Here is a 26,138-nt window from a genome sequence, read left to right as displayed (position 1 = left end):
GAGGCAAAGGGACATTTAATTTGAGAGCAAAGGATAAATAGAGATATTTATAGATCAGAAAAGTGGTACCAGATGAACTAGTAAGGTAGACAAAGGCAGATGATATAGGAATTCTGGGCTATTTTCAGGAGTTTATACTTTGTGCTAAGAGCTGATGGATAACATTGCAAGGATTTAGAGCATAGTAAAGAATCCTGCTGGGTAACCTGTAGCATGTTACACTGTTAACAAAAAAAGACCATGTGTCTCCAGAGCTTTGAGTTCACCAAGGGTTCCAAGGGAGACCTATGATGTTCAGGCTTGTTCTGTAAAGATTCATAGCTTCAGAAGGATGATGGAGGGTAGCTCTGAGTCAGACTCAACTCAAGGGGAATAACATGATACCATGTTCGACTTGCTGGAGGCAAGATCTCAAGCAGAGCCTGATAGTGTCTCTGTTGAAGGGAAAAGACAAAGTTCTTTTTCTTTGTATTTATAAGCTCCAAGGGAAGGAGTTCTGGTGGCCTAATGTGCTGGCAATCCAAAGTCAGGCAGTTCAAATCATCCAGCTTTTCATGGGAGAAAGATGGGCAATCTCCTCCCATCCAATTTACATCCTCTGAAAACCATTGGAGGGTCATATCTGAGTAAGTTCTGACTTGACGGCAACCTTGTCAATTCCCTCGCTGGAAGTTACATCATTCCAATATTTCTTTCCAAGGAGCTCTGGTGACTGAGACCTTCGGGTTTTGCACTGATAACAAATCTTTTCTTGCTGTGGTCCCATAATTTTCTCTTCTTCTATATTCAAATCCTCATCAGCCCTTCTTCTGTAATGATACTTATGATTACACGGGATCATCCCTCCATCTCAAGATACTTGATGTGATCTCATCTCAAAATCATTTTGCTATTTAAAGTTCTGGGAAATATATTAGGTGGAGGTGAGCGTTGTGCAGCTCTTTCCAAGTACTAAACTGGGCTCTTTAAACTGTGACTTGAGAAGTTTAGATATGTGTGAAAAAGACTGTCAGCATATACACCTGAGTAAAATATCAGAATGAATTAAAATTGCTTAATAATTGTTGTTATTGTTTTGTGCCATGAAGCTGGAACCAGTCCAAAGCTGACCCTCCATGTCCGATCCAATTGCAATTGTCATAGTCAATGGTACCTAAATAAATAAGAGGCTAAACAAAACTTCATAGGTGGTTAAACAGCATAGCTATGTATGTATTCCTGTGTGAATATAAAAATATACTTTTCATTATTTGTATCTGTTTATAAATGCACACAAAAAGTCTAAAATATTAATAGTGATCATTTGGAATGGTAGGTTTAAAAGAGCAAAATATTGGATTATGACAAGGGATTATCATAGTCAGTGGAAACTAATGAAATAAAAGAATAGTTAATAAAAGAGTAACAATAGGATCAGAGTCAAACTATCTTTTCTGCATGTGCTTTAAGCATTTTGATTTCCAGAAATAAAAAAGCTACTGCTGTAATTAAAAAATAAGCACATTTCTATTTCATTAAGCTAATAGCAAATTTATCTCATTACCTTGGACTTAAGTTTATGATACAATGTTTTTAAGATACAAGATGTATATGAGTTCTACTTTAATTTATATTCTGACACAGTGTGTTGCTACAGTTTTCAGTATTACAAGATTATGCTGAAATATTTTAAGAAACTTCTAATACTATTACAAACCAACCTCAAACTCCCTCTAACCAGCACCACAATTTTGTTATAGGCATGGTCACATAAATGAAAGATGCAGGAAATGGTCTAGATTTTCATATCATGGTCTTTCTCTTAATCTGAATCTCTTCAAACCATAAAGTTTGCTTTGAAATGTTTGACTTTAAATGCTAACAATCCTTAAGTCACTTTCCCCCTTTATCAGTAAGGTGACATTTTTAAAAATTTTATACTGATTTATTTATCAAATTTGAATACATTGTTTTTCAGAAAAGATACTTTCCTTTAATACCCTCCAGAGATGACATTTTTATGTTATTGTTATTACCATTTTAAACCATACTTAATGCCAAGATAAATTTACAAATAAGGAACTACATACTCTTTTAAGTTAATAAATCTTTCCCATATCAGTTCTCAATATTTTACAGTGATAATAGGATTGTAGGTATGCCTACTGTATTAGGTATAGGAAACCAAAATACAATTGTAAATTCATGAATGTATTTCACAGAAGTGGTTTCATCCAAGGAATAATCTTAGGTGCTTATTTAAAATTCAAATTCCAGGTTTAATCTAGATTTAGTTAATTCAAATCTCCATAGGCAAGTTTTCAGAAATGCTTATAAAAAAAAATCACTCATTCTGAATTCCTTTATACAATGACCCAATTACCTCCATTTAGGGTTAAGAAAGAATAGTACTTCAGACTCACTGTCATTTTTAACTTTTTGACCAAAACAACCAACAAGTTTCAAAAGAACAAAGAATTGACAAATATGCCCTGGAAGAAGTACTAAAAAGATGTTACTTAAAGACAATAAAAATGTATCTCACATTCATTAGGTACATTATCAAGAATCCTTGGAAAAACACACCATATTGGATGAGTAGAGAGTCAATAAAAAAAGAGGAAGACCCTAACAGGTTAAATCCTCTATAGTTAGGATACACCTGTCAACAACAAATGTAGAACCAGAGAAAATGTGCAAATGCTTTATGTTTTCATGCTGAAGGACTGTACTTACTGCAGTTTTCAGCTTTCCTATTGTCCCGGATAACTATTCTTTGGTTGAGAGTACTGAAGAGCATTGTCCAATTAATGGTATGATAATAACACAAGTTACTGTTGTCGGTTATGTAGATGTTCCCTGCACTGATTTCCTTCAAAGACTGGAACTGCAGAGAAGTGATGCCCTGTTGCTTGAGGATAAGCAAGGAGAGGCCACTAAAAGGAGACAGGAAAAAATGGAAGAACAATAAATATTTCTGGTTTTAAAGCATTCCTGAAGTGAAATAAGGATGACATACTGTCCTCCAAAAATTATGTTAAAAGAACATAAACAGAAATTGAATCAATAAATGTATGTTCAGAATGGCAGTATTTTACATGCTAAAGACTGCCAGCTTGAAAAGTGACAACTTGAGCCTCAAAAGGAAAATGTCCATTTCTTAGAATTATGCATATTGATGATATATCTTTATCTGTATATGTTCACCAGTGAAATACTTACTTCCTGCCTAACCTTCCCTGACTTTGTGATTTCGTCAAGGACAAAATCCTTTTTAAGCATACGTTTTTGCTTAATGATTGCTCATCTACTCAGAGTAAACCATTAACATTGGCATAGGTATATGGTAGATGTAGATGTGCTTTCAGAGAGAGTGTTAACTTATAGCTCAAAATTAATGTTATGTAATTGTAGTAGCTAAAGAAAGTGTAAGTAAGGAGTGAAGATGATTTAAAATTAAAGAATTAAATTACACAAAAATTTAAAAAATATTCAGGTTTGGAGAACTAGGGAAAACTTCTTTATACTTATTTGCAATAACTGTAGCGTCTAATTATCATTTTAAAGAAATAGTTTTATATTTTACTTGCATCTATTATTTGTACTTATCTACAAATTTTTTTCTCTACCTATTTCCCAGAATGTCAATCAATCAAGGGTTGCACGATTTAATGGTTGGGGGGAGATGAGGGGAGATCCAGTGTGAGGGGCAATGTATAAAAACTTTGTAGGTAAAGTAGTGGAAAATAAAAAATAAAATAAAATAAAACAATGAATGGCAAGAAATAAAAATATACACAAACACATAATGCATGGGAAAGACTGTATGAAACATAATATGAATGAAGAATAGTGTGAAACATAATGTATATGGACTTTGTGAACAAACCAGTAAAAAATAAAAATTAAAAATGACTAAGATGTACCTTAAAAAAACCCACAATTGTCCTCTTTAATTTCCAATTCTAAATATATTTGCTGTTAATTGTAAGAATTATTTTTCACATGCTATATACATAAATCAGTTCTTCAATGATTAATATTATGATGTAATGTATTTTCTCAAATTTTGCTCCCCTTAGGACTTTCTTGACTTTTTGAATGAAGACCATGTCAGCACAATGTTTTGACTTACTTTTAGTATTTTGCACTAATATCTTTGAATTATCTTAGTATGCAATACTTGATTAGGTTTATTTCTTCACGTTTTAAAAAATTAAACTCTGTTCCATTTTACCCATTTTAATTTTAAATGTACAAATACTTTGTGGAAAACAATATTATAGAATATTTAATTGCTATCGATTTTAGCTATCTTTTTTAGAAGCAAAGACAGATTAGATAGAAATAGCTTTATTACATTTATGGTAGCTATTCTAAATAAGCACTTCTTAAAGCTGACCTCTGAAGCAAATTAAAAATAAATAAATGCAATAGCTCTTAAGGCCTATAATCGATATATTTCTATCATTTAAATTAAAAAAACACTGCCATTAGAACCTTAGAACAGTGCCATTCTAACTTACGATTTCCGTATCTATGTAGTAACTAGCACTCTATGTAGGATCACTGATCAATTTAGAAACACCAGTTCGATGCTTGGTGCTAATGATGACAACAGAGATTAGACCCTCTGGTCTAGTAATAATAGTATCTTGCATATCTGACCCATTTTCAAATCACAAAATGCCGCCTTTCAATAATGAAAACATCAAGACAGTGGTTTAGTTTTATGGTTTATATCATCTACTCCATACCAGGAAAACATGGATCACACTTCAAATAAATGGTATTTTGAAAACTAATTTGGATATACTGTATGTATCACTACCTGAGATAAATATCACTTTCTGAAAATATATTTCTTATTATTTGTCTTCTGATTAATAATTTCATACTAGGTCAAAACACATACATGAAATCTTTTCCATACATATTATATCCTTTGTTTTTCCAAACAATTTCATACATTTTAGATAATAATTTTTATATATTTGTTGGTAAAACCAAGTTTCTCCCTGAAGGCTAGGATTCTGAAGCTCCATCTCACATATTTTGGGCATGTGGCCAGGAGGGTCAAGTCCTTGGAGTAAGATATCATGCTTAGAAGGGTAGAGGGACAGTGTAGGAGAGGAAGGCCCCAGATGAGATGAATTGATACAGTAACTGAGGTAATGAGATGAGGGTAGATGTGTCAAAGTCAGTAAGACTGGCTCAGGACAGAACAGGCTTCAGACTGTTTTAAATAAGATTGCTATGGGTCGCAGGCAACTTAACAGCACATAACAATGACATAGAATTTCTATGTCACATAAATAAATGAGGCTGAGTGTTGTGACATAGTATCTTATGCTTATGGGAGGGCTGCAACTTTTAACACCTGCAACAATATACACTTACCTGTAGAGTACTCTTCCACCAATAGTGACCAAGTTGGAAAAAACACTGAAATCAGTCATGTTTGGAGGCCATGATTGTATGTTCAAGAAACCTATAAAATAGTAAGACAGAAAAAAAACCCCTCAGTGTGTTTAGTCATAATAATAGCACTTATAATGATTATTCTTGAAATATGACATGAATATGTATGAGAGAAGGAAGGTCTAAAAATGACAGTGTACATTCCTATTTTTTCAAATCAATCTATCTTTTATTTCTTTAAGATTAACTGTATCAATAATACTTCTGGATTAAAAAACTCAACTAATTACGACTGAGTTGAAATCAGCTTATAGTTGACCCATCAGTGGATTTTCTGGGGCTACAAACCATTTTTCTCCTGCAGAGTAGCTTGAAAGGTGAGTCTTTGGCTTTAGCAATGCAACTTCACTAACTGAGCTTTAAAAACCCCTAATAATTTATGTTTCTGAAACCTGTGAAAACATAAAACTGTATATATTAAAATAGTCAAATGATTCTTACTCTGATTTAATTTACTGAAAATAAAAAGTCTTACTAGATAAAAAGAAAACTGTAACTTCAGCTTTTTCTCAAAAAATTTCATCTGTACCTTTCTAACATAAGTGTACATTTATGACATTAGTATCAAGCTGGACTCATAGCAACTCTATGAACAAAGGCCTGAAGCCCATCTACAACAATAAACATTTTTCAAATTTCATAGAGGTTCCAGAGGCACGTTATTTAGGAAGTAGATGCCACTCCTGCTTCATAATGTTTTACATTAGGTATTAATAAAATATGTGCTAAATAACTCCTATACTTCTACTCTTCAGTAATGGACTATATAATTATCTAATATTGAAACTTACAGTAAAATAAGAAGTACTACTTATTTTTTAATATTAACAACATAAAATTAACATGCCAACTTGTTTTGACCCTGATTTTTGGTGGTTTTGCATGTACGTAGTAATATCATTGGGCAGCTGTATAATGATGAAATGTAACAATGATTCAATGATGTAATTTGGCAGAATAATGATATAATCATCCTCTATTTTGTGGTCCGGTGTAGTTATCCTCTATTTTTACACAAAACCAGTTTTCACATAAGAACTTTTTTTTTTTCCTAACCCCATCACTAAACTACGGTGCATAAGGAATCGTGCTGACAATGAAAATGTAGGTGATGTGAATCCACCCGCTGCTCAGCTAGAGAAAGACGGGCAATCTCCTCCTGTGTGATTTACTGTCTCTGAAAACCTGCTGGAGACTCTCACCTAATAGTACATAGCAGCAACCACAAGGACATGACTAATTGAGAATTCTGTATGTAAACAAGATAAAACAACAGAAATAGCTCAAGTTCAAGCGTCAGCTGACATATGCAAAAATTATCATGTCAAAACTTACTAGGTAGTTTTTATCTATTATTCTATGTGTTTTCTAAAAATGCTCAAAAGCCATGACGTTAGACACCTACCATTTAAACAAAAATAAAATACATAAAAAAGGATTTACTAACAGAGAATTGCTTGAAAATTAGTTTCTGATCCCATCACTATAAATTATTTCCAATGAATAAAATTCATATAACAAAGCAATAGGACTTTTACACGTTACCTGTTATCTCTCTCACTGTACGAAAGACATTTAGTTTCTCCGGATCTATAGCTTCAATTGCATTATATGGATCCCTAGAAGATCAAAGAGTGACTGTCAAATTAAAATTATATAAAGGAGTAAAAATATCACAAATGTGGCAATATTACTAGCCTAAAATATTGTTTATTTTATTTAGCATATAGAATATTAAACATATCTCTTCTAAACTGATATGCAACACGAGTCCATCAGAGGGTATTCTGAATCTAAAAGAATGATTCAACTTTGAAAATGCTGAAGAGATTTACAAATATATTACATACACTTATAGAAGAAGAGTGTGGTTTCTTAATTGAGGAAGAATATAATCCATAAAATGTGTGTATATGTGTATAACAAGAGAGAGAGAATATCTATGCTTTTGAAGAATATGATGCCCAATTTAAAGATTTCCCTGTGAGAAAACATGTTGTTCTCTTTTTTAAAATGCTAAGTCTGTGTGCATAGGAAATATCAACTTAGCAGTAAAAGAATGAACTCTCAAGATTCGGTTTTCCTTGAAAGCCAGTGTGTGGAATAATTCTAGTAACATAATCACAACCTCTGGCTTTACTGAGAATTTCTCAAAATCCATGGAAAGCATACAAAGATGAGGCTAGACTCATTCTCTCCTGAAAACACTCGGGCATTTCCAAAAATGCAATAAATTCTGGACAGTTTGCCTGAAGTCCAACAGATCACATAATTTTTATACATTTAATTGTAAAGATTCAAGATTCTCATAAAAATAAGTTCCTGGAGTTCCACTGCCAACTTAAAGTACCTTCTAGGCGTTTCATCCTAGTCACGAAATCCATAGCACTTTAATATCAAGAACTTTACTTGCTAAATACAAAGCCATTAAAACATAATGTCCAACCTGTCATCGTATGATGAAAATAAAGCTGAATCAGAGAAAGAAAAGATATTATTTACACAATTCTACTGAAATGCCTTTATTTTTACCACCAAACCTGTATAATCTCTCCTTTCTTGTCTATCATTTACAGTCTATCATATAAACTGTTATTCAAAGTGACATATTATCAAAATGTTTATTTAGTGGACATGGTTTTATTCAAATCACATGTATATGAACAATGGAAAATATAAGAAAACAAAAAAGGAATATCTCTACTGAAAATCCTAACAATTGAGTTTGGCATGCAATTGTGATTTTATTAAGGAGTCAAAAATGCCCAACCTATGTCCTGGAACAAGGGCACTTATTGTACTACAAACTGAACATGTTCATTAGATTGGCAAAGCTTTTTTATACAGTAAAACATTAATAACGTATTTCATTTCCAATAAATATATTTTTAGAAACTTGGCCCTTTTAAAAGCATAATTTGATTTAATTATGATTTTGTTTTCTTATTTGTTTAGAGGAATACTCAAGATATTGTCATTCAAACACTCCTATTAAGTTTTATTTAGATTATTTAATGATAGTGGAAATTAAGTGGTACAAAATGTTTCCTTTTTACTGTATGCTTTCTGCCTCTAATTTTTCTTATCTTTATAGAGAGGAGGAGCTCTGATGCTAACTCAAAAGCGACATCCCTCTGGCAGTTCAACCCTACCACTAATTCCACGGAGAAGGACAGTCAATCTCCTCACAGGTTCAGAAACTCAGTGGAGGTTCAGCTCTGAGTTGATGCCTAATTGATGGAAATGAGACAGTGATATGTGTATCGGAGAGAAAAGTCTGGTGGGATCCTCCACAGTGTGTTCTGTGCTAACCCAAAGGCCACAATTCTTTGATGCTTAAGATCCACTAAGGGTTCCATGGGGGAGAAAAAATGGGCTGTTTCTTCTCATTATGATTTACAGTCTCAGAAACAGTTCTTGCTATCAGTCAAGTGAGTCAACAACAATGAATCTGAATTTTTTTCATTTGATAAAGGTAGACGCAGATATAGATATATACATACACAAACCCCAAATCACACGTGGACATATATATTCCTATACACACATGCCTTCAATAGACTGAATTAGTGTTATGTAAATAACTTCATAACATGAAGAGAAAAAAAAAATCCTTCAGAATGTATATTGTATGCTGGCATGAGACTGAGGTAGAATAGGTTTGATAGTTTATATAAGGAACATTGGATTACCAACCAAAAGTTTAGTGGGGGACATCCTCAAGGTATTCTACAGGTGAAAGATGAGGGGATCTATTTCCATAAAGATTTTCATTCTTTGAGTCCCAAAGGGATGGTTGTACTATGGCCTCTCTATGGTCACTATGCATCTCATTATGAAAATTGTTTTAAAATATGTTCCATGATGAACCAAGACTAACGAATTTTTCTGAATCTTTCTGACTAGGTGAAACTTAATTGATTCCAACTCAGAGTAACCTTCTAGGCAACAGAATGAAACACTGTCTGATATCTTCCTCCCCTCCAACCTTGTCCCAAAGACATTTTATCTATATTTTTTAACCAACAGATCAGTTTGTATGTTCTTAACATTCTTCTTGTGGTCAAATTCCCCCTGAGGCTATTTTTAGATCCAGTATCATGCTGCTTAATGGAAACTGAGACTTTTTAGAAGTGTTTTGGTTGACAAAGGTTGGGGAATACTACAGACATACAGCAACAACTTATGGACAGTTATTTAAATGACTTGTAAGCCTCTGTAAGGCTATTTCTCACAGCAAAGAATTAACTTCTGTTTTGGACAGTCTTCCATTGTCCCGACAGACAGTTGGGATTTAGTTTATAAACGTCATAACTACATTGTTTACTACACCTTGTTGTTGAATGCCGTTGAGTTGAACACGACTCATAGCGACATTATGAACAAAAGGCCTGAAGCTTCTCTACAACTATCGACATTTAACATAGTTTATAGAGTTTCTGAAGGTATGCTGTTTAGGAAGTGGGAGCCACTCCCTGCTTCCAAACCTGTTATGTTACTGTGTTTATGTGTCATTAGTCATCTGCGATGTATAGAGAGACCCTATGTACAGCAGTTCTGAACGCTTTTCTGTCCTGAGCCAGTCTCACTAATTCCAACACACCAACCCCCAATGCCCCAGTTACTATAACAATTCATCTGATCCAGGGTCTTCCTCTCCTGCACTGTCCCTCCACCCTAACAAGAATGATGTCCTTCTCCAAGGACCGATCTCTCCTGGCCACCTGCTCAAATTAAGTGAGGTGGAGGTTCAAAATCCTAGCCACCAAGGAGAGACTTGGATTTTCCCTCACCAAGAAAAAAACGTATTTGTGTGTTTTTGTTTAGTTTTTTGTTTGTTTATTTTTAATTTGGCAGTCTATGGTATGTGCACCAAAACTATATTTAGTTACACTGTATTCCTATCAATTAAGCTAGTTTTCTTGTTTGTCCTATTGTATGAAAGTATATATGGTCATCTACTTTTTAAATATGTATATAATTAGGTCATGTCATCAGCACTGACGTCAGTTTCAAGATTAAAATGCACCTGATCCAAACCATGAGATTTTTAATTACTTGTTACAGAGTTTAAAGATGAACAACGAACAAAAATGACAGAAAAAGGGAATCCATGCCTTTTATTGGTTTTGGAGAAGAATTCTGAATATCTTATGGACTGCCAAAAGGATAAAGAAAACAAATATGTTTGGAAAAAGTACAGCCAGGAAGCTCCTTGGAGGCAACGATAGTGAGGGAAACTTTGTCTTACACACTTTGGGCATGTTGTTAGTAAGGGCCACTTCCTGGAAAAGGACATTATACTTTGAAGTGTGGTGCTTCAAATAAGAAGACAATTCTCACTGTGATGGACTGACAAAATGACTGAGATGGTGGGTTCGAATATGTTAGAGATGGTGAGGATGGCACAAGATACAGCAGGGCCAGAACTTATATCTACTGTTCATAGGGTCCCTACCTATGAGTTGTGGTCAACGTAATGACATTTAACAAAAATAATAATTTACATTGTGTGCACTGAGTCAATTTCTATCCATAGTGACCGCCTTCTCAACTATCCCACATAGTTTCTTTTCCAAACCAAACCTCACACTTCCAGCTGAGTCAGTTCTTTCTTATAGGCACTCCCCATTAAATACTTAAAAACAGAAATCTTTATAGAAGATAACCACCCATCTTTCTCCTAACTGAAGAATTTTAAGTGTAGACCTTTTGGCTAGCAACTCAACACATTATGAGCTATATTATCAGCATTCCCCTAGGGTTTGCCTAGGTTTTAATATTTGCAGCAGCATATCATTAGCAGCTGATGGTTGCATTTCCTCCTAGACAAACTGTTTGTTCATTTGGAGTTCCATGGTACGTTTGATATGTTTCATCAACTCTGTAATTCAAAGGCATCAACTCTTTTATGATCTTCCTCATTCATTGTGAAGCTTTCACATATTTACAAAGCAACTGAAAATACCATGACTTGTAACCTTTAAGTAGATATTGGTGCTCTTTAGCCTTTAAAATGGTCATTGACAGCAACTTTTCCCAATGCAACATGTTTTGATTTTTTTGAGTTCTGCTCTGCTACCATGAGTGTTTGTAGACTGAAGTAAAACATAATCTTTGGCAATTTCAATCTTTTCTTTAACTACTACAGTGTTGCCTGTTGGTCCATTATTGCTTTCTTGATGTTGAGGTGCAATACATATTGAGCACTGTAATCTTTGAACTTCTTAGGTAAGTACTTCAAGTCTTCTTCACCTCCCATGAGCAATCATAAACTGTATGCATAATGTAGGTTATCGATGAGTTTTCCTCTAATTCTGATGAAACATTCTTCTTTAGATACTCCAGCTTCATTGTTTGCTAATGTATTTGGTCAGCACATATTACAGTGTATGTAATTTATTATAACACACCCAGCTGGATACTTTTTATAGTCAATGAAACAATGAATTTATTATTTCCAGGCCGAGCAAGCAATGTAATGTGCAACAAACAGCTATATCTTCTAAATTTACAGAAAATTCCATTATTAACATGATCTACTCTTCAATTTATTATATAAAAGAGTTAATATGTGAGTTAATCATTGTTTCAATCAATACTCTGTGTGTTTATTTGTATAAACATGAGTTTAACCAAAGTATTCAACACATTGTTGCCAAGGACTCTCCTCCAGGGAGGACCAACGAGAATGTGTCCCTTTTCCACGTATTCAGTGACTCAAACTCTGTTTCGGTGGTTGCTTGCCATCATTTAGGAATAAGACACACTAAGTATGTCTATTTTGCAAGAAAATCTAGAAATCATTATCTTAATATTTAAAAAAAAATTGATGCATCAAATATAACACATTTGAGAACACATGATACATATTAATCTGTGTAAAACCAACATTTCAATTTAAAGAAATATTTTATGCAATAATACATACACAAATATCTTTGGATGAAATGATAAACATTTTGTTCTCTGCTCTTGCTGTTCTTATATGAGCATATTTATTCACTATATTCTAAATTATTTTGCATTTAGAAATGATGTTATGCACACTCAGAGTAAGATTTTGAATATAATTATTTGCAAGATTTTCTTTATTTGTAGCCCATGGCACTAATATTTAGAGATTAAGAAGTAATACAATGTAATAGATAACATATAAAATAAAGATATTGACATTTTTATTACAATTCAAAGAAGACAATTTGGTTATTTTTCAAGTTAAAGTCAGCAGTGGTTCTGTTATGAAGAACCTCTGAAAAATGTTTTTGTTTAATGTGATCAAAATGAAATTCATTAAAAAGATCTTTTATAGTACTACTGACTTCCCAATTTTAAGCAAAAAGAGAAAAATACTCTTTCAGTTTGAAAGAATATCTGAATAACTCTAAGTATGTGCAATTATTTTCTTTATAAAAGTATCAACTTATACTATCTTGAACTAATCACATAAGAATTTGAAAGAAAGTCTCTACCACAGTTATTGATGGCCTATCTCTAAACTAAAAGTAAGTCTATCCTGAAGTCTATGTGTTAGGAAATATCTTACACATGGTTTAGGTTCAAATTTGTATATGGAGACATAAGTAGCCACCAAACACAGAATTAAGATGTTTCCCACATTTTTGGTTTACAATCACTGCTAATAAAATTTGGCACTTGGTTTCTTAAGGGAAAACATTAATAAAGAGCAAATCTTTTGGTCTAAAATATTTAAACTGACAAAGATCAGGAATCTCCTTGGCTTTGACTACACATTGTAAAATCATTTTGTACAAATATCAAATACTGACCCATGAATGCCAGTGACAAGGAAGATCAAATTCCCATTGATCTTGGTACAGTTTATAAATTTGTCAATGTTACTGGAATCCACAGTCTGAGCTGACATCAACGATCCTGTGCCAATCCCATCACATGCTGCAAAAAACAATACCGAGTGGATAAACATTTTCATTATAAAATAATAAGTTATTCATTAAACCCAATTATCCATTTTTTTTACTCTACTACAAACGAATATATTTAAAGGGAAGTAATTTTAGAGAACAATTTTATAAGTCATAAATAGTTTATCATCTGTAATTTTAGACAGTAGTGAAATAGAGATGTAGCATGGAAAAACCCCAGGCACTAGTAATGTGCATCATAACCAGAACCAAGTGCCATGTAAACCCGTACTCTTAACCTGAGTATCACCAAAGGTTTCTAACAATTTTAATTAAAAAAAAAAACCCTGTATGTATATGTATATGTACATTTTATGTATATATGGTATATAAGTTTAAAATTTGTCCTTTTCTAACATACACTTCCGTATTTTGGGCAAACTTGCATAATGGAACTGAAGGGGACTTGAAACACTTGCTGCAAAAGATCAAGGACTTCAGTCTTCAATATAGATTGGACCTCAACATCAAGAAAGCAAAACTCCTAACCATCAGCCCAATAGACAGCATTATGATAGATGAAGAAAAGATTGAAGTTGTTAACTATTTCTTCTCACTTGCATCCACAATCACCACTTGCGGAGTTTGGCTCTGAATACGGCTTTTCTAGTATGGATGATTGACTATGTGGAGGGGTGGGACTGTGGGAGAGAGAGGCATGTTGGCCCATCTGCAAGGGGACTCGCCAAACTCAACACTCTACAAGAGGACTGGCTAGTATCTCCTGTAAAGTGAGCAGCTCTAGGTGTAGAGGCTCTTCTCCCACCAGGGGGGAAAAAAAAGAGAGAGAGAGAGAGAGACCTTCTTTAGAAAAGGCAGCTGCAGTCATGGCTGAGCTGAAAAATTGATGAGATGAGATCTTGGAGGGCGGGAAGTGAAGGTGTGAGGGGTAGAGGGTGGGAGGGTGTTCCAATATTGGCAGAACTGAGGACTCTGAGGGACAAATGAGTGGAGAAGCAATAATGGCAGGACTGCTGAGAACTTTGTCAGACATCCAGGGGAGGGAAGCCAATATTGGCAGGACTGAGGACTTGGGAATGCCAGGAAGCGCTAGGCTTAGGTGCTTGTGTACACATTTTGGGAGATATATTGACTGTATTTTTGTATGAATCTGAATTATACCCTTTTGACCTTCCCAGTAAGATTCTGTGTGACTGTGAGCTGTAGTTTTGGATTTTGGACTCACCAAAGCAGTAAGATCTGTGTTGAGATGAGTAGAACAAGGAATGGGAGCACAGAGGACGTGTCTGACCTCCTGGGAATTAGTATTGTGTTACTGATGCTATGGACAGGGATGGTTTCCTCTGTGAAGTTGATAACTGTGAGATATGGTGTTCTTCACATGGCATTTGTTCTTTTTACACAACTCTTTGTATCACCCTTTCACAACCATTTCACAGCAGCCTTTCGACACCAGCAGTAAGAAAATCAAAAGAGAAGTTATATTGGGACAATATGTTGTCAAGGGCCTCTCCAGAATGCTAAACAACAACAATGTCAGTCTAAAGTGCCAGATCAATGCCACAGTTTTCTCAATTTCTTGCTATGCATTTGAGAGCTGGGGAGTAACTAAAGATGACAGAAGAAGAATCACATCCTTTGAGCTGTGGTGCTAGAGAAGGGTATTGGACATATCATGGATTACCAAGAGAACAAACAAGCGTATCCTTGAGACGGTGAAATCAAGTTACTCCTTCAAGGCAAGGATTGTGAAGCTCTGTTTTACATACTTTGGGCATAGTGTTAGAAGGGGCGAGTCCTTGGACAAAGACATAATGTTTGGGAGGGTAGAAGGTAAAGGCAAGAGAGAAAAACCCTTGAGTAGATGGATTGACACAGTGACTATGACAATGGGGTCGAGTGTGTAAGAAAGTGTGAAGCTGGCAAGGATAAGAGTTAAGTTCAGAGCTATCGTTTATAGGTTCCTAAGAGTCATAGTCAGTGTTAAAGCATATAACAAGAACACTTTCAGGAAGTTTGTATTGTACTTTGGCTCTGCTTAATTTACGTTTCATTCTTGTGAGAAATTTTAGCACCACAGCTGCATGAATTATATGAACCTGGAGGAAGGACAAAAGTTATACAGGTGTCCAGGTCTTTCATTCAAAGGGTCGCTATGAATCGCCTCCGACTTGACAACACTTAACAACAACAACAGCAGCAACAACAACAACAACAGCATAGAGAGAGGTCATTTGGCCAGTGGACAGAAAGTCATGCTCCCAAGCCAAAGGTGGATGACTCCAATCCTCAGGCTTGCCTTTACTTGTTTTTGGTTAAGCATTATTCTAGGTCGTATAACCCTGGTATGTTCACTTGCTGTACAGAAGTAACTCGTGGTTGCTGTGAAGCTGAACACTGTGACACTGATGAGTCAACAGAATGGTCACCCATGGTGGATGGTGTTTGATGGAGCTCCCCAATTAAAACAAGCTTGGAAACAGGAGTGGCATCCATTTCCATAATAGCTTGCCTCTGGGAACCCTATGAACCTGGAGAGAGGACAAAAGTTATAGAGGTATCCAGGTCTTTCATTGATAAGGTCGCTATGAGTCGTCTCTGACTCGATGGCACCTAACAACAACAAAACCACCACATATAATGGGTAAACACCTTTGTCTTTTTCTATATTTTAAGACCTTGAGAATTATTAACATGCTCTATGTATTTTTGCATTCCTTTCATGATTAGCAGAGCATTATGTATACTGTAGAAAATAATAATTATGTGTTATTAATGTTAAAGTTGTTGTCGTTATAGTACATAATGTTAAAGTAGTCATATACACTCTTATTTTGTATATAGTATGTACTTCTCTATAGATAGCTAAAATAGATAGATCTATATATTTATATCTGTAGAAATATAGATAGGTATAGATATAGATATAGATATGGATATGGATATAGTTATAGATATAGATATAGATATTGAGATATAGATATGTAAATGCGTAATTTTGTTTATTTCCTAGGGGAATTTGAATCTAAGTTTTGTATGGCACAACTTCACTGGTACCATTCAAAATCAGGAGTACACAATCTAATGACACTTGCATCTGGGGAACTTTCTGAGTCATGGAAAAATTAACATAGGAAGGGTTGGTTGTTGTATGAGTGGATGTATTCTGAGAAGCTAACTCATTTGGCTGTGAGTGAAAACAGTGGTATGGACACCATCTGGAGACAGAATAATCTGAGCAATCACTCACTTGAGCTATCACTCACCTTTTGGGCAAATATCAGTACAAGGTTTACACATCTTAATCCCATTTTCTTCTACTTCCATTTTGGAACTAGGGCAGGCACGTACACAAGAGCTGGAATCTACCACAAAGTTATCTAGTTAAAAAAAAAATGAAGATAAAGTAAGCAGTAATGTTAATAATCAATAATCAATAAACAAATTCAAAACAAGGTATTGTAAATGATTAATGTCCTTGTTGGTGCATATGTCTCTATCCCTTTTTAAGAACCTTTTATCTAAATATAGTCATGTTCACTATATCAAAATTTATCTTTGCTCTATGGAAACTTAATTCTCATCTAGAAAGATCTCTCTGAACATCCACATTCAAATCTGAGCATATCAAGTGTTAACAGCAACTACTACTTGCTTGGTTACTATAGCATATCCCGAATTGCTCCAAGATAGAATGAATTTCTTTTATAGATTTAGGAAACTACATGACATTTAGTTTGTGTTTTTCAATAGTTCCACTTCATTTCATGTCATGATTCAAGTTAGAGGTCTAAAAATATTTCATGTCCTATGAAGCACAAATGAAACTTAAGTCAAGCTGTCTAGTATCAAAATAGTATGTTCCATATCCAAGGAGACATATTTAAAATGTGTTCAGCATTTCACAGTAACCTCTGTTTTATAAAAAGACTCAGGATTAAATTTGAAAGACTAGTCATTTAGGAAGGTATAACAAAATTACCAGGAAATCTTAATACCTCGAATTTCAATGAAATTTTGAGTTCGATGATCCGGTATATATCAGCATATACCCTTGTAAATAAAGGACAAATTACAAAATCTTAAGTCTTTCAGAGTAAAGGGGAAGCCACTTTTAGGCTAACACTTGTTAGGCTACTTTAGGTTTTGACGTCAGCATATTCCACACCTGGAGACACTACTCTGGTAAAATACACGGTAGAATAAGATGATTTTGGCTCTTAAAATTATCCAGTTTAAGAAGCCCTTTTGGTATTGGTCCAAATCAAAGTGAAAACAACCCTGCTAGTTAAGCTACACAAATTAACTTGCTATTGTTCTTATGTACCATCAAGTTTGCACTGTGGGTTTTCAGGGGCTATAAATAGCATGAGGTGAAATGAGATTATCCATTTTTCTCCAGTGGAGAAGCTGGAAGATTGTAACCATGTAATTTTAGGTTGGCAGTAAAACTATAAGAGGATTTACTATGCTGCAAGTAGTAGTATTAGAAAGATGTGTCATGAGAAGCTCTGGTGGGCTAGAGGCAAGAAGCTACATTATAATCCTGAAGGCACATGGTTCGAGGCCACCAGCTCCTCCACTGGAGAAGGACAGGCTATCTCCTCCTGTGAAATTAACTGGCTCTAAAAATACTATTGGCCAGTTCTGACTCTACAGCACACAACAACAATTAGGAAAATGACAAGACTTAAAGCTAAACTATGTTACTGGCAATACAGAATTGTATATAGTATGACACACAACTTCTGACTTCTGCTTCTGGTAGAGATAAAGCACCTAATCATGGGTCATTCAGCAAGATATGTTCCAGAATTATTCATTATTTTTTTAAAAAAGATCATAAATCTTGACAGATGTTAGATGATAGAAAGATGAAAGAAAGAGAGAGAGAGACAGAGACAGAGACAGAGACAGAGACAAAGAAGACAGATATCTTTGTTTTCCAAAACATTTCCAGTTTGGCAAATTGTATACTGTGGGCAAGAATTTCTCCAGATGTTACTTTTACATATCAAAGTAGAAAGCTGTAAAAAAAAAAAAACCAGTCTGTAATTTGACATACTTAAACTAATCCAGGATACACAGTTGGTTGGCAACCCTATATAAAGATGAATAGGCAAATAATTTTATATTATGTTCTGTGTTGAACCCCTTGCCAAAATGTGGAGGTGAAAGTCTTTAGATGAGCTATTAAAAAAAATTATAGCATAGGAAACAGAGGGTTAGAATTCTGAATTCTTGGTACTTCATCCAGACCACCATAAGTAAGTTTTAACCTCAAGACACAAATAAAAATAAGTATTTTAAAAAAAAATCAAACCCAAATCTCTTTTCCCCCTCCTCCAATACCCAGCATACTGTTTTGATTGTTTTTTAGGGGAGATACCACAATCTGAAGAGGGTAAAAAAAAACAAGCCTTTTAAGTAAGGAAAAGAAAATATCCTATAATATTTTTAAGAGCCTATTTTTCCAAGGATTGTAGATAGTGAGTGATAAATAGATGATAGATAGATAGATAGATAGATAGATAGATAGATAGATAGATAGATAGATAGATAGAAAATTAGATCAAAACCACAGGTTTAGACAGTAATGATTTTAAGATTAAACAATTTCTACTGCTCTACCATTATCCTCTGTGACTTTAAAAGTCTAATTAAGAGGCATGTGAACACATGGATATAAGGATAACCAAACAAAATTACTCTTTTAACCTGCATACAGAAATATATAATAATGACCAGAAAAATGTTTTCAAACGCATTTTTAATATACTACCCCTGTGATCAAATTTCCCTATCCATCAGATACTTCAAAGGACTCTGAGCTAGAGTGGATATGATTACCTTTATTTACATTTTAAAGTGAGGGAAACAAGATCTGAAATGGCATCTTTAACATAACATTACAAAGAAGTAAATAAAGCAAGAACCCTAACTGTTTTATTTGCACATCTCTCACTGACTGCCAAGTAGGATTGGTAGAGAGAAGAAGGTGAGGTTAACTGTAGCTGAACAGTGTAAAGCTGCTCCTTTTTAGAGTACTGAACAAATGCAGTAATTTTTATTTCATTCTCTCTCAAAAGTAAATCCATAGGAAAATAGCCTATTGGCTATCCAAAGCAGAAAAACTTGACTTGAGTAAATAACAAGTCATACATCATACTGAATTCCTGAACACAATTCAGCTGGTCACTGGATGAGCTGTTACTTTAATTAAAAACAAGACAAAATATGTAAGGTGCTTTCTATAGCTATTGTTATTATTTTAGATTAGGGTTGCTATTAAAATTATAATGCTGCTTAATGATATTAAATTTTATGATGTTGTTAAATGTCATCAAGTTGGGACTGACTCATAGCTGACCAACCATCTAGCCAGTTTTCAGAGGCTGTAAATCACATAGAAGAGAGGGCCCAGCTTTCTCCTGCATAGCAACCAGTGGATTTCAACCTGTGCCTCTGGATTGGCAATGCAGTTCTTTATGATTAGACCACCAGAACTCTATGTTCCAGGGTAAGTAGCTAATTTGAAAGGATTTTAGTTAAGATTTATTATAGACTTTCTAAATTTATTACTATTACAAGCAGATCTCATTCCATTGGATAGTTTTCCACCAGAGAGCACCAGATGAGTATCTATCTGTGTTTCATTGACTAGGCAAAGGCATTTAACTGTGTGGACCACAACAGACTGTGGCTAACTCTGAGAAGAATGGGAATTTTGGAAAATTTGATCATGCTTATTTGAAACCTATACTTGGACCAGAAGGCAATCATCAGAACAAAGCAAGGGAATACTGCATGGTTCAAACTTGGGAAGGGCATATGCCAGGAATTAGTCCTACCTTCATACATTTTCAATCTATATCCAGAACAGATTATCCAGGAGGCTCTATGAGGAAAAATGTGGCATCAGGATTGGTGGAAGGTCTATTAACAATCTCCGTTATGCAGATGACACAACCCTGCTTGCTGAAACTGAGGATGACCTGAAGCGCTAGCTGCAGAAGGTTAAGGACTGCAGCCTTCAACATGGATTGAGGCTCAATATCAAGAAAATAAATATTCTCACCACTGGGGTGACTGGCAGCACCATGATGGATGGTGAAGAGATTGAGATTGTTCACAGCTTTAGTCTGATTGGCTCTACAGTCAACACTTTTGTCACCAGCATCCAGGAAATTAAAAGACATATTGCTCTGGGAAAGTCTGTTGTCAGAGACCTCTCCAAAGCACAGAAGAGCATTGTTGTCAGGCTGGAAACTAAAGTGTGCCTGATATAGGCCATGGCAATCACTCAGAGAGCTGGACAATGACTAAGAATGATAGAAGGAGAATTGATGTCTTTAAGCTGTGGTGCTGGAGAAAAATAATGAATATACCATGTACTATTAAGAGAACTAACAGTTTGATCCTGTATAGGGTTAAATCAGGCTGCTCCTTGGAGGCAAGGATTCTGAAGGTTCAACTGGCATGCTTTGGGCATGCTGCAAGAAGGGATCAGTCCTTGGAGAGAGATGTCATACTTGGGAGGGTGGAGGGACACTGCAGGAGAGGAAGACCCTTGATGAGATGGATTGATTCAGTGATATGAGTAATGGGGGATAGGTGTGTCAGAGACAATAAGATTGGCATAGAGTAGGGTTTACACTGTTGCACATAGGATCACTAAGAGTTGCACGCAACTCGTTGGCACATAATAACAGCATTTGTCAAATGGGAGAGTTAGTATACATATTCAAAGGAATATTGTTAGAATTTTGTTACATATTTAAAATTGAACTGGTTTTATTTTAAAATGATTTGTTGCTATTGTGTTACTTACGTGGACATTTCTTGACACAGAATGCTCCATATGTGTACTTGGCATTGAAATTGTGTTCCAACTGAAAGGTTGTTGGATTGTAGACAAAAGTTTGGGGACACTGAGTAACACATGCTCCACTGTCATTGAAATTCATGCAGGCCTGCAAAACAGCAAACATTGTGTCCAGGGAAAAACAACCTCTAAGACATTTTCTTAAGATCAATTCCATGATAATAGCATAAGAATGACTGAGATAATTCAATTATATTGGCTTACATGTATATAGACTATAAAACTGTATCATTTCTAAGGCAATTGTGTTTATTTTTTACTTACAAATTTGGACCTCTAAAATTTTACTTTTAGTTCCAAATGTTAGTAACTATGTGTAATTTCTATAGGCATTTATATTGTATCTATCCACTCATATCTATACTGAGTTGGTTTAAATTATTGCTAAAGTTAGCTCTCTTAAAAACTCAGATTGCCTTTGAGTTGGAAACAACTCAGAGCTGACCCTTCATTGGCTCTAATGCTGTAAATGATAAGGGAGAAGACTGCTCATCTTTTTCCTCTGGAGCCACTGGTGAACTTGAACCTCCACAGAGGTGTGGCATTTGGGTTAGAAGCACAGTTCCCTACAGACTATGTCACCAGAGCTACAAGTAGTGATTTTTTTTAAATGGTGAAAGTTATTTACTGTTCCATCAAAAGTATTCATGTTTGAACATGGGGATCTAGAATTGGCCACTCAACCTTCACTAGGCTAGACTTTTTTTTTTGAAGTGGCATTTGTAGAGTTCAATGTCTTAAACAATAAGTACAGACATCACTTTTTTACAGTAAGCAGACACTGAGGGGCAGTGAAACCTGAATCAAAGAATGGCCTTGGCAGGTGACTCATCAAGAGTGAGGGAGTGGATGTAATGCAAAAATGTAAAGCGGTCCTTCAGTCAGGTGGTCATTAGATAACAGGCTGCAATGCCTTGCATGATCTTTTCCCTAATGACCTTCCCTTTAGTTAAATCCATCAAGTTCAAGTAAGACAAAAATTAATTTTGCTGATACATATTTCTATTGAGATTTCAATCTATTAATATTTTCAAATAGGTTTTAGAAAAATGAAAAACAAATTTAGATATTTATATATAAAAAGAGAACATATGTTACACTTGAAAATGTGATTAACAAAAGAGTAGAACAACTTATTCTCTTAATTAAAAAATATTAAACTTTCCAAGGAATAATTTATGCCATGGAAGGCAAGTTAATGTAGACGCATTTCATCACAAATTGGATGTATGGTAATTAATAAGCATTAATTGATTCTGTTTCCTCAAAGCATTTGCTTCATCAGTTGTTGTTTTAGCAAGTACTTTATCATAAACCTGACAATTTCTTCATGATCGTCTACAAGATGCATAATCAGAATGAGACTCACTGATGATACATTATTCACTAAAATGACATTTTCCAGGAAGTATCTATTAAAAAACAATCTAGAAAACTCAGTGAATTTTATTTTATGGCTCTAAAACATCATATGTCTTTGTAATTGCTTTCCTAACATACTTTATGTGGTGTTGTGCACAGCTTTCTTGGGAGCAAAGGAACAAAAACTGGAGGAGTAAAACAAATTTACCTTCCAGACAGCATTCAGAAGCAATGCAGCTTCCACCAAAGCCATGGACTAGTAATCTTGAACAATCTGTACCAAATGCCAAAGTGGAATCATTGGACCACTGCACACAAGTAACCAAATGAGAGTTTTGAAACTCACAGGGCTCTCTGCTACTCTTGACAATGAAAACAAAAAAAGTGGAACGGAAAGCTTTAAAGAATTTTTGTTTGATTGTTTGTAAATATCGGCATCTATTGTTTTTGATTTGGAATTCCTAACACAGGGAGCTCTGATAGCCTAATGAATAAGGAGCTGAACTGCTAACTCCAAGCCAGGCAGTTCGAATCTATGAGGTGTTCCTCAGGAAAAGGATGGGCAATCTCCTCCTTTAAGATTTACAACCTCTGAAAACTTGCTAGCGGGTTAGCTATGAGTTGGTTCTGACTTGACAGCAATGAGTTGAGGTTTTTTGAATTGAACATAGTAGCGTAGTGTTCTATATGCCTTAAAACAAAGCATTTATTTTTGGTTATAGACAAGGAGTCTAGTTCAAGATTTGCTGAATAACTTCCTTAATTTTAACTTTTTAAATTTCTTCTTCCTCTTTTCTATGCTCTCCTGCAGCACATATTTTTGCTGAATTATTAAATTTAACCAAATTAAGCATTATATTAGGCAACTATAAAATTACTATCTATATAATAGCTGTGATGTATGTTTTGCTTGTGTGAAGAATTAAGCTCTGCTTTTTAAAACTCCAATTCTAAATATGTATGCAAATTCAGTAGAGAGTTGAGAGGACGGATAGTGAAAATAAATTCTTATGCTTATTTTTAAAAATAAAACAATGTGTTATCTCAATGATTTCTACCTTAATAAATTAATGGTATAAATATAAGAAACATGGTTAAACTAGGGGTCACAGAACTGTTTGTATATATTTATTTATAAGGGCAAACATCAATATATCAAGGATATTATGATGGATAACTAAAAAGTCTCCCTTTCAAGCTATGAATATTATATTTAAGGAAGTAAAAGTGTTTTCTTCTAAAATAATATTTAAAAAGCCTAGTATAAATACTACATTAAATTTACATTTGCAAATCTTAGAAATTGCACACCAGTAATATAAACTTGTAAACAATATGAACTAGAAAAGTGCTTAAATCCGTACATTTATCTGCTATAATTTTGAGATTTGTATTCAAGAAATAAGACCCAAGTGCACCCACCTATAGAACTCAACAACGAAACAACATAAACAGGCAATCGATGCAAATGGTAGAAAAGATGCTATTATAGATCAAAATGATATTCAAATGTTTTTCTTCAAATTCTCCAAAAATATCACATCATATAAAATATATTTTAAAAAGCACCCACAATTCATTTACTACCACAGAGAAATTTCTACTTCATCAAAATCAATTTAAGAAGGAAATGTCTCAGAAGGCAGAACATCTTTCTTAATCCTGAGACAAATAACCGTAAATTTACTGAAGTAACATGTCAAAGGTTGAGTGCAACTGAGTTAAACTGGAGCAGGGATGGGGGCTGAGGGAAGACAAAAGGAGGAGAACCCAGACATACAAAGCAGTCGGTGTCCTTGGGCCCTGAGCAGCCTCCAGCACATTCTCGATGGCAGCAATCACTGACGTAGGGGCCATAGCACCTGCCATCACATTGCTCTGCACACACCGTCCTCGTCACTGCAGACAAAAGAGGGGGGGCTCTCAATCAAAACTGGCCAACGAGAGACACTGCTAGTTGTAAATGAAGCAGCCGGAAAAAAACAACAACACACAGTTCAATGGAATCCATCGACACAACACAAAGTTGACAACCCTTTAAACAGGTATGGAATAAAGCCTGCAAATAACTGGAAAATAATACACAAAATTCAGAATCAAGTTAGTAATTTTCATATCATTTGTTTCTCAAGAAGATATTTAGCATTTTACAAAACCTGTACAATTTAATCCAATAGAATTCAATTTGACCTCACTGACTAAGGCATTTTAATAGGCTGAAATGATTTTAGTCAGCAGTAAAGGTACAACAGACACAGTAAAGTCTATCTATTGCCTTTGTACCTAAATTTGAACCTAAAATGTAGCACATGCAAAAAAGGAGTTATTTACTCTTAAATGATTCACATTATATATCACTTAGTTCAAATTCTATAAAAATATAACTGAAAACAGTATCAGAAGTGTTATGCATCTTGAGTTTTATGTAAAATATTTTCAAAGATTGCTCAAAATAAACTGTGTATGTAAGTAAGCATTACATTTAATTTTAAAAAGAAAACATTAGACACAATGAAACATTGCACTGATCTTTTCTTATAATATCCTTCAATCCAAATCAACAGCATAAATTATACATTAGTAAAAATGATATAGGTTAGGGATCCAAACTATTGCATCAAAGGACATAACTCACTTAGTCCAATAACAGAACTTTAAGTAATAAAAAAAAATAATCTTACAGGATATGGGTAGCATTTCATCTCTTGCTTCTGTATTCATTGTTGTTATGTATGGTAGAGTTGGAAATGACTCATGTGACCCTTCAGTGGATTTTTACTACTTAAGAATTTTTCTTCCCAGCTTTTGGTAATTCTCCTAAGGTTCCTCCAGTGATACTGTCACCAAGAGTGCATTTTACACTGTCCTTTTCCCTAGACTTGCTCTTAGTAACTTCTAAAGATGCTATTGGCTCTGTCTTATCTGAAACGAAATATTCCACACTTCTAACAACTACAAGACTGTGAGATCTGAATTCTTTCTTTACTCAACCATAGCATGTATTTCCATTTATCTATAGAAATCCCTATTTAGATTTAGATTTATATTCTGTACAAGGAGAGGGAAACCATACTAGTTACTATCTCAGCACTAACCAGAAGGGTGATGGTTCAAAGTGATCAACCGCTCTGCTAGAGAAAGATGTGGCAACATGCTTCTCTACAGAAACCTTTGAAACTTACAGAGTGATTTCAGTCCTTTGGTTTCTATGAGTCAGAATGGACTCGACGACACTGAGGAAATGTGTTCAACCACCATGCATGTGTCAGTTGGTTGAAATATGGCAGGTATGATAGAATCTTTGCATCCAGAATTTAAAATACCAGGAGGTCACCCACAGCATCCAAGGTTTCAGTTGTGGATTGAGACTAACCCAGCATTGGGAAAGTCAGCTGTGAGGCACCTCTCAAGAGTACTGAAGAGCAACGACATCAGACTGGAGACTAAGGTGTGCCTGATCCAGGCTACAGTTTTTGCAATTACATGCTGTGCATTGGAGATTTGGACAGTGAATAGGGTTGACA

General features: G+C 34.7%; 1 protein-coding gene across 4 annotated transcripts in view; it reads right to left on the bottom strand.

Annotated features, from left to right (window-relative positions):
• ERBB4 (v-erb-b2 avian erythroblastic leukemia viral oncogene homolog 4) overlaps positions 1-26,138 on the bottom strand; it is a 1,418,810-nt gene that overhangs the window by 432,929 nt on the left and 959,743 nt on the right. For all 4 annotated transcript variants that reach the window (XM_006891926.1, XM_006891927.1, XM_006891929.1 and 1 more), the window contains exons 6-12: positions 24,395-24,513; positions 21,199-21,340; positions 16,634-16,747; positions 13,251-13,377; positions 7,006-7,079; positions 5,380-5,470; positions 2,716-2,915 (exon numbers count right to left, since the gene is read on the bottom strand). In XM_006891926.1, the coding sequence (XP_006891988.1) occupies positions 2,716-2,915; positions 5,380-5,470; positions 7,006-7,079; positions 13,251-13,377; positions 16,634-16,747; positions 21,199-21,340; positions 24,395-24,513 (867 nt within the window). The remainder of the gene's footprint in view (positions 1-2,715; positions 2,916-5,379; positions 5,471-7,005; positions 7,080-13,250; positions 13,378-16,633; positions 16,748-21,198; positions 21,341-24,394; positions 24,514-26,138) is intronic.

Source organism: Elephantulus edwardii, unplaced genomic scaffold (assembly GCF_000299155.1).
Source record: "Elephantulus edwardii isolate Elephantulus edwardi_28Jun2011 unplaced genomic scaffold, EleEdw1.0 scaffold00106, whole genome shotgun sequence".
In the NCBI taxonomy this organism is placed as follows: Eukaryota; Metazoa; Chordata; class Mammalia; order Macroscelidea; family Macroscelididae; genus Elephantulus; species Elephantulus edwardii.
Note: the sequence above shows the minus strand (reverse complement) of the source record. Positions and strands in the feature narration are given on the sequence as shown.